This window comes from Cydia pomonella, chromosome 9, assembly GCF_033807575.1.
Source record: "Cydia pomonella isolate Wapato2018A chromosome 9, ilCydPomo1, whole genome shotgun sequence".
NCBI lineage: Eukaryota > Metazoa > Arthropoda > Insecta > Lepidoptera > Tortricidae > Cydia > Cydia pomonella.
In genome coordinates, this window is record NC_084711.1 from 11,652,565 (window position 1) to 11,663,112 (window position 10,548).

The 10,548-nt window shown below is 39.6% G+C and overlaps 1 protein-coding gene across 1 annotated transcript; it reads right to left on the reverse strand.

Annotated features, from left to right (window-relative positions):
* Nucleotides 1-1,677: 1,677 nt before the first annotated feature.
* On the reverse strand, nt 1,678-8,825 carry LOC133521384 (uncharacterized). Its single transcript, XM_061856322.1, has 2 exons — nt 6,783-8,825; nt 1,678-2,249 (listed from the first exon to the last, which is right to left on the reverse strand). Exons 1-2 carry the CDS (start codon nt 7,128-7,130, stop codon nt 1,893-1,895), a joined length of 705 nt encoding a protein of 234 aa, XP_061712306.1. The 5' UTR covers nt 7,131-8,825; the 3' UTR covers nt 1,678-1,892.
* Between the last annotated feature and the right edge of the window lie 1,723 nt (nt 8,826-10,548).

The following is a 10,548-nucleotide window of genomic DNA, read 5'->3' on the forward strand; positions in this document are numbered from 1 at the left end:
TGGGACATTACATTTTATAACATTAAATTTGTAAGACTTATAAAACAATTAACTACTATATGTACATTATTTACAATTTTACAAATAAATACTAATACTAATATATAATTTAACACAGAATAATTTAATTTAAATTTGAAATTTGAAACTAATTATTATTTTTGTTTCGGCAATATCTTAGATTTAAATGTGGCTAGACGGTCATGAAAGATGTCAACGAAGTTTTTGTGGGTTGTAAGGCTGTTGTAACTCGAGCATATTCGTACCATGGGGGCTTGCAGACCAATGTTTGTCCTGGTAACCGGTATAGAAAAGGGTTTAGCTATAGGCCGCCGTGGGTAGTTGTAGGGTGTAGTTAACGAGATTTTCTCAAGTAGTTTGCTGCTGTTTACCTGTCCGTTCACTACCTTGTGTAGGAAGCACAAGTCTAGCATTCGGCGCCGATCGCGTAAGCTGTGCATTTTGTATCTAGCAAGCCGGCAGTCATAGGTATTTCTATGTGAAAATCCAGGGGTATGAAACGCAAGATGTCTTGTAAATGCTCTCTGTATACTTTCAATACGCTGTGAGTGAACATGATAGTATGGACTCCAGACAATTGAGGCGGATTCTAGATGGCTGCGTACAAGGGTGTTATATAGAATAATTTTAGTTTGGTGATGTCTAAAACCATTAGAGTTTCTCCTTATAAAGCCAAGCATTTGTGCAGCCTTTTTAACTACTGCATCAATGTGTGCATGGAATTTCAATTCACTGTCGAGTATAACACCAAGGTCTCTCATTTCAGCAACTTCCCTTAACTCGACGCCGCCTATCTCGTACTTAGTCACAAGCGGTTTTTTCTTTCTGCAATACTTTATAAAAAAGCACTTCTTCACGTTTAGAGTCATTCCATTCTTATTGCACCAGGACATTACGTTACTTAGGTCGTTTTGAAGTATTTTGGCATCCGACTCGCAGGACACAGATTTATAGATTTTTAGGTCATCTGCGTAAAGTGAATAGTTGGAGTGTTTTATGTGGCCTGTGATATCGTTAATGAATATTAAGAAAAGCACCGGTCCCAAATGCGACCCCTGCGGAACTCCCGATTCGGCATAATAAGTCAATGATTGGTAGCCGTGAACAACAACACACTGCGGCCTGTTAGTGAGATACGACTCAAACCATCTCAACCAATTATATCCTACACCGAAAAGATTCAGCTTTTTCAGTAGGATTGTGTGATCAACTTTATCAAACGCGCTACTGAAATCAGTGTATATAGTGTCTACTTGGGAACCTCTATCAAGCTGCTGGCATAGATCAGTAACAAAAGGCACGAGATTAGTCGCCACTGATCGACCAGGTCTGAACCCATGTTGATGATCAGACAGACTGGATTCCGCCAATCCTGATAGTATAGGCACAATAAGGGACTCGAATAGCTTCGAGAAACACGACAGGATTGAAATCGGACGATAGTTTTACATATCAGCTTCGTCGCCTTTCTTGTATACTGGCACAATTCGAGCCTCTTTCCACGCATCAGGAAAGCAGCCCTCTGTGAGTGACTGATTAAAGATCAGATAGAGTGGAAATGCTAAAGCCGGTCCACACCGTTTCACGAATATAGGGGGTGTGAACGCCGGTACTTGAATGCTGGGATGATTTGGCGAAGAAATGAGTGCTAATACCTTTTCAATAAAAAATTGGTTTAATAACCAGAAAACTACAAGGTGTAAAAAAATTATAGGTTAAATAGCACGTATTCCATTTGGTGGCTTGAGGACGAGTGAAGGACGCGACGCTGTCGGTAAAGCCGTAGGCTCGCGTCGATCGGGCAGGTTTCTTGGCGTATGCGTGTGTGAGTGGTGCATCATATATAGTTTTGCACAAACACATGCTAGGCGTTAACATGTTGCGGCCTCAGGAACGAAGTTCGTGTCTATGACTGGTAGCGGGCACAGTCGGTTGAAGGCTCGTCGAAGAGTCCCCGAGGTGGTGTGTACGTCGGCGACGCGGGTCACGCCGTCGGAGCCGGGGTAGAGGCGCGTCACGCGCCCCAGCAGCCATCGGTTGGGAGGCAGCCGGTCATCTTTCACCAGCACCATCTCTCCTAATTGGAGTTGCTGGCCTTGCTTGCGCCATTTCTGTCTTTTCTGGAGCTCTGTAATATATTCTATATAATATCGGGACCAGAAATGGGCTTTTAATTGTTGAATCCTCATATATCGTGAGAGAGTAGGTATCGCCGCAGGGTCAGAGCTCTGAGGAGAAGGCAACATCGTTAGCGTTCGTCCGATTAAGAAGTGAGCGGGGGTGAGTGCTGTAAGGTCTGAAGGGTCGGATGATAATGGGGTGAGAGGCCTAGAATTAAGGGTAGCCTCGATGGAAGTGAGAACTGAATTTAAATCTTCATATGTTAAGTGGGCTAAACCTAAGACCCTTTTTAGGTGGTATTTTACAGATTTTACGGAACCCTCGGCCAATCCATTAAAGTGTGGACTATATGCTGGTGAAAATTTAAAGTTTATGAACAACTCAGATGCTTTTGAGCTGATGTAGTTACTGTTTGATTTTAAGAAATTAGACAACTCATTACATGCGCCTGTGAAGCAAGTCCCACTGTCTGAGAAAATATTTTGAGGCTTTCCTCTGCGGGCGATGAATCGATCTAGTGCTGAGAGGAAAGTGTTACTACTTAAATCGGTTACAAGTTCTATGTGAACTGCTTTTACGGCCAGACAAACAAATATGCAGAGGTACGACTTTATCAGTCTACTGCCTCGACCTCTTCGGTTCAGTATCATGATTGGTCCGGCGTAGTCACACGCGGTATTAGCAAAAACATAGTCAGTATGTAGCCGCGGTGAAGGAAGATTGCCCATTATGGGTTGAATGCTCTTGCCTGCATAACGACGACATCTAATGCAGTTTTCAACAATTTTTCTCGCCAGGTTACGACCATTGATAAACCAGAATTTGTGACGCAATATTGCAAGTAATAGTTGCGGAGGTGCATGTAAAAACATAGTATGATAGTGTCTAAATATTAAAGTGGCTAAATGATGCTTTGAATCAAGCAAATTGGGTGTTTAGTGTCATAATCATAAAATGAGTTACAGAGCCTGCCACCTACTCGTAACAGTTTATCATTTGTGTTATAAAATGGATTCAATTGTAGCAATTTATTATTGGCAGACAATTGCCTTTTGTTTTTTAATAAGTCATATTCTGAGATAAAACTTTCAAGCTGAACGAATCTGCACATTGAATTCAAGGACAAGTTTAGTTCATAAATTTTTATGTAACCAGTGTGCTTGTTTTGCGGGTTACGACAGTTGTGAATAAACCGATGAACGTATGCGATTATACGTTGAAGCTTACTGAAATTAGAAAACCGCTTCATAAACTCAGCAAAAATCTGATGTGTGATCAGTATGGCTTGCATTTAAGTTGCATATGACCTTGAACTCTGGTAAATCAGTATCTTGTAAATGTAATGGCTGTTTAGGCCAAGAGTGTTCGTCTTGAAGTAAATAGGGCGGACCTGACCACCATAAGCTGCAATTTTCTAATTGTTTGGCGTCTGCGCCGCGAGAACCTATATCGGCAGGGTTGCATTTTGTAGGCACATAGCGCCAACTGTTTGGATCAGTTGAGTCGCATATCTCACTGACTCGGTTAAACACAAATGGTTTTAGCTGATGAGCTCTAGGTGAACGAATCCATCCGAGAACTATAGTAGAGTCGCACCAATAGGTGCAAGTGGTTATTTTAATTCTGAGTGCTGATTTCACTTTATTTGCTAGCCGTACAGCCAAGAGCGCACCGGCCAATTCGAGTTTCGGTACAGTCAGCACAGGTTTCAAAGGCGAAATTTTACTTTTTGCTGCCACTAAATGGACAGATACATTATTATTGTCAACGCTACGTAAATAAACGCAGGCGGCGTAAGCTTGTGTAGATGCATCACTGTATGTATGAAGTTCTACTGATAAAGGACAGTCGATCAAGACACATCGAGGGATACGAATATTGTTTATGGTACGTAATGACGATACGAATTTAGACCACATGTTTGATATTTCTGACGGCACAGGCTCGTCCCACGAAATCTTTGCGGCCCATAACGTCTGAAGAATTGTTTTTGCTAAAAGTACACATGGGTTAACAAGACCTAATGGATCAAAAATTTGTGACATCATTGAAAGTATTGTACGTTTGGTTACGTAGTTATTCTCGCCAAGATTAACTGAAAATAATAAGCTGTCATCTTTAGAAGACCAGAGTAAGCCTAATGTTTTTGAATATTCATTGTCACATAAATTAAGTAATTCGTCACCATTACTTTGGCCGATGATTTCGGTCACAATGTGAGCACTGTTTGAATTGAATTTACGTAGATAAAATTGACCACTTTCTAATTGAGTTATTACACCCTTGCAAATACTAATGAGATCCGATTCAGAGGATGCCCCAGTGATTAAATCGTCAACATAGAAGTCATGTTGTATGACTTCTGAGACCTTCTTATCGGGACATTCAATACCTAACTGTGTCAAGCACCTTGTCGCGAGAAAAGGAGCCGACGCAGTACCATAGGTAACTGTATGTAGTTTATATTGTTGTAATTGCTCATAGGGCTCAAAACGCCATAAAATTTGTTGAAGCGATTGTTGGGATTGTGTAACATTGATCATTCGATACATTTTTTCAACATCCGCGGTAACAATGAACTTATGCTGGCGCATTCTTATAAGTATGCTTATAAGGTCGTCTTGAACTGTCGGACCGACCAATTGAATTTGATTGAAGGATACGCCGGATGTCGTTGCCATAGATCCGTCGAAGACGACCCTCAATTTCGTAGATAAACTAGACTCGCGCAAAATCCCATGGTGGGCAAATAAGTACGAATGAGTATCATTTTCGGGGTTTTCATTTAATGACATGTGTTTTAATGCAATATATTCTTTAATGAATTTACAATATTGCTCTTTAAAATGTGGTTCACGTTTGAATCGACGCTCCAACGAGATGAACCTGGACAGAGCTCGTTCATAAGAGTCGCCAAGTTTATCTGGCGTCTCCTTTAATGGGATCGTCACTTCGAAACGACCGTCAGGAAGCCGAGTGGTATTATCTATAAAACTCTGTTCACATTCCTGCTCATCTTTGGAAATTTGTTTACGCGTTGCAACTGATTCTAATTCAAAGAATTGAGAAATTTGATCATTTAACTGTTTATCAGAATGTTGTAAGTGTAAATTAATGTTATGGTTGCAATGGACTGTATTAAATTTTGATGGTAACCTTTGTTCTGATGAAACTGTAACTAAGAAACCCAATTTGGTTTCCCATAAAGTTGGTTTATTTTTACCTAATGGAATTTTATGAGTACCAAGTACTGACCAAAATATTCCTGATCCAAGTAGCATGTCTACTGGAGCAGGTACATCAAATGTGGGATCTGCCAACCTAATGTGTGGCGGTATGTTTAACGTTGTACGGTCAATTCGAGACACTGGCAACGGTTGAGTTATACGTGATGCTACTAAACAGGGCACCTTTTCATGATAGTCATTGAGTAATGACGATATAAGTACGTCGCAACTTTTTGACAAATGTGATGTTTGATAATTTAATCCGTCGACTATTGTCGGAGCTGAAGAAGTAGGTAAGTTTAATTTTGCGCATAAACTTTCAGTAACGTAACTCGCGGTTGAACCATTATCGAGTAACGCTCGTATTGTTTGTTTTTTACCACTGTGGTCTGTCACTTGAATTAAGACCGTTGACAGTAGCATGCTCTTATTATTTACGGCTGACATAGAAATTTCTTGAACTGGACTAGAAAATTGTTCATCGTCGTCAGGCTGCGGCAAAGAATGCAGCGCGACGTCATTTGACGAAGGCGAAGGCGCAGGAGTTGTATGTTCATGCAACAGACTATTGCGCTGTAATCCACATGTGCGACACGAATTCAGCCTACACGTTTTTTCATTGTGGCCCACGCGTAAACAGTTTAAGCAAACCTTGAGTGCCTTAGCTTTATCAACGCGAGCTTGTAATTTTAATGTTTTAAACTTAGGACATAGATACAGTGCGTGGTCTTGATTGCAAAACGGACAAGCATACTTGCGAGAAGTAGTGGGGGAATAGGTATTAGCTGTCAACGCCTTCTGTCGACTGTGCGTAGTGTCGCTAGACCGACGTTTTATATTAGAGATTTCAGTTGATTCTAGTAAGTCAGCCCGATCTTTAAGGAAATCGTTAAACATTTGAAGTGTAGGGAGCTCCTTTAATTTATTCCTATACGATTCCCATTTATGATGTGTAGTTGTATCTAATTTGCTTGATATTATTTGAATTATGAGAACATCCCAATGCTCAGTAGGGAGATCAAGTGATTTGAGTGCTCTTAAGTTTTTATTTATCGTGTCAATAAGGTTTCTTATTGATCTAGACAATTCTTTTGACAATTGTTCTATGTTAAAAATTGCCTGAACATGATTGTTCACTAAAGATCTTTTATTATTATAACGATCGCAAAGTAGTTCCCAAGCTGATGTATAATTATCGCTGGAAAAATCTAAAGATTGAATCACTACCGCGGCACTACCCTTTAGCGCGGCGCGCAAGTAATGAAATTTATTAATGTTTGGAATTGAATCATTTGAATGTATGAGACTACTAAATGTGTCACGGAACTCCAACCAGTCATGATACTGGCCCGAGAAGCTAGGCATATCTATAGTAGGAAGTTTAAGTTTTGTCCCACCTCCAATCGCAGTAACACAAGAACCTGTCTCCGAGCCGTGGCCGCCCGCAGAGGCGCCCGGCGCCGGCGCGGCCGCCGCCAGCAGCTCGCGCGCGCGCGCGACGAGCCCGAAGTACTTGCTCTCGAAAGCCTCGCGTTCTTTATACTGCTCATCTGGAATTTCCAATTCGTTCTCTATATCACACTGAACGGAGTCAAATTCTGAATATATTTCTTCAATTTTTGATAAACGGTGATTTAATTCAGAAATTTGCAATCTACTCAAGCGATCACAACTTTCGACAGTTGTTAGATGGCTTTCAAACAGCGTAAGCTTAGCTTTGAATGAGGCACGCCTTTTAATTAAAGGTTTAATATCAACCATTTTAAAAATTATAAATTAAAGGCAAAATAATGAGTTAATTAATTGAGTATATGTGTCAGTGTAAGTTGGCACTGACAGCTTGTTTATAGCTAAAATGTAATTTATACGAACCAATGCGATGAAATGAGTTGCTAGAAAAACAACAGTTGCAATGCAATTAAGTTCAAAAATAAAGATTTGAAACGATTACTTAAATTAATACAAAAGCAGCGGAGTGAGGGTGCGCGTAAAAACTGCAAAAAGTCAAGCGGTGCAAGCGCGTAGCAACAGCTCGCAGCGAGCGCGCGGTGTCCGAGCCAGCCAGGCGCCAGCCCAACAGCGCGGATATCGGAATGCACTAGAACACGTGAAATATCACTATTTAAGTACGTTGTTATATACAGTTCACACTCACAACGAAGCGATGCCAAAAAACTAGAACACTCTGAAATGCAATTTATTAGAATTATGTTAATTATTAACGAACAAAAGGTATTCCAACCTTTGTTTAACAATGAGGAAAATATGAGCAATAATGCACGAAGCGTAAATGAAGTGATTGCAAAGATAACAGAATTAACCTGTTTATGATGAAAATGCGAATAGGAAATATTGTTGCTAAGTGCAATTAGAAATAACTCGTTAACAGAATAACGGATCGTTAACGTATTTAAGTATGTATAAGTATGAATAATTTGCAAAATAAAGGATTTGCGAATAACGTGCAATACGTTTGTGACGGCAACACAAAATGAAGGATTTGTGAGCGTTAATGAGAAATATCCGTTAACGTTATTAACCTTAACGTTACTAAAAGGTATATGAATATGATATGTCTTGCAAAATGAAGGATTTGCAAGAAACGTGTAATACGAATGTAACGACAACACAAAATAATGGATTTGTGAGCGTTATTAAGAAATATCCGTTAACGTTATTAACCTTAACGTTACTAAAAGGTATATGAATGTGAGAAGACTTGCAAAATGAAGGATTTGCAAGTATAACGTGAAATACGTTTTTAACGATACCACAAAATAACGGATTCGTGGACGTTAATTGCAGAATAAGGGTTACGGGACAAATATGTAATTTAATTGGGAAGTAAATACACAAATAAAGGATTGTGTTTGAAATTAATGATTTCGGAACGAACAAACGGAACGAACTTACGGTTTGCCAGTCTCACTTAGAACTTAACTTATAAATGATATTTCCCTGTGTCGATCTACTTGTCTCCCAACTCTCACTCTCAGATTTCTTCTCCCAATCGTATTTGTCCTCGTAGAAATTATCTTCAAGCCACGTAGAAGTCGTAGATGTGTATAAAATCGGATGACTCGTCCTATTTCCAATGAATCCGATGTTTGAAATGATTGAAAACTTCCACGTAGTAACAGCCAAAATCACGTCAGCGAAGTATTTCCTTTGTTCTTTGTTCGTCGCTGGTAAAATATCCGGGGTCGTAGGTCCAAAAATGTGAACGCCGGTACTTGAATGCTGGGATGATTTGGCGAAGAAATGAGTGCTAATACCTTTTCAATAAAAAATTGGTTTAATAACCAGAAAACTACAAGGTGTAAAAAAATTATAGGTTAAATAGCACGTATTCCATTTGGTGGCTTGAGGACGAGTGAAGGACGCGACGCTGTCGGTAAAGCCGTAGGCTCGCGTCGATCGGGCAGGTTTCTTGGCGTATGCGTGTGTGAGTGGTGCATCATATATAGTTTTGCACAAACACATGCTAGGCGTTAACAGGGGGTATGCCATCGGGTCCTGCACCTTTTGAACTGTCGAGTTTTTTGATAGCCCGTAGTATTTCTGATTCGGTCAGGTGTATTTTGTTAATAAATTTAGAACTTGTACTCGATTCATCCGTTACCACGTTACTAGAGTTCTTTGATATATATACGGACGAAAAGTGTTTAGCAAATAAATTAGCTATATTTAGTCCACTTTCGGCTACAGGAGCGGCCCAAAGGGTTTAAAGAAAGCCGCCAAATATGGTGCAGGCTTAACCGTCTGAGAACCGGTGTGGGCAACTGTGCGTACCTCTAGCACAAATGGGGGTGGAGCGAGTCGGCGGCGTGCGACTGTGGAGATCCGGAACAGACCATACATCATAAAGTTTTTGATTGCCCCATCACTAGATACAACGGACCTGCCGAAGATTTTAAAGAACTGACAAAGGACGCGAGTGTATATCTGCAAAAATGTAAATTTTAATTTGATGTTATCATTATTGTAAAAACCAGTGTGTAAACGCCATACGATAAATAAATAAATATATCGTCTTTCAGATGCATCTTCGCAGGGAGAGTAGACCGACCACCTCTTTTATTTTTAATAAAACTCCAAAATGCCTTAGGGTTATTTGGAATGTTTCCTTCAACGGTTTGTTTATAATATTTGTAACATTCATCATACAGCTTATGGCACCGACAACGGAGGAGTTTGAACTCAATTTCGTCACGAGGGTTTTGATATTTACGATACCTAAGCCGAATTTTATTTTTCTCCCCCAGTACTTTTATAAGTGCATGGCTAAACCATGAAGGATAATTTGACTTTTTAGATTTTAGTCTCGGTACAAATTTGCCAATGAGATCGTTAGTTATTTTATAAAACACGCTAGTCATTTCATTGACATCTTTCAAGCCCGATAGCCTCCTCTGCCAATCTATGCCCTTTATTTCCTTAACTAACTCATCATATGCAGCCTTATGGTAATTGTAACTGATATGTGCTTTCGGTTTTAAATTACTTGTGTTGCAGTAGGACACTACAGCCAACAGACTGGGATGGTAATCATAACATAACATTTGCTAAGATTGTCATGAGGTTTTATAACTTCGATGTTTTGTAAGTTAGTTATTATTAGATCTAAATGGCGGTTATCACTGTTACTTATATTATTGACTTGATGTAGCTTATTGGCTGCCATGAAATCTATCAATAAGTAACCGAGAGAGGTATTATAATTTAATGGAGATAGATATCTCAGGTTGTCTAGGGTTGTCCATTGTATGAAGCCTAGATTAAAATCGCCTACGAGTACAAAATCATCTATGTGCGGCAGAGCAGCATCGACACTAGACAAAAAACGTGAAAGTGATTCCACTTTGACAGGAGGAGGAAGATAAACTACACAAATCGTTACTTTTTTGACACGATGATTTTGATTTAAATATAAAGTCACACAGAGGCTTTCAATGTCAGTTTCATAACTTGTTAATTTTACAGAAGCAATATCTTTTGAAACTGCAATCAGCACACCACCACCGTCCTTTTTGGAGTTTGTGGAACATACACGATCTTTTCTGTAAACTTCATACCTATCATCTATAAACTCGTTATTTGAAATACTAGAATTTAGCCAAGTTTCTGTAAAAGCAATGACCTTATAATTAGCAACTAGAATATTTTTATACACATCATT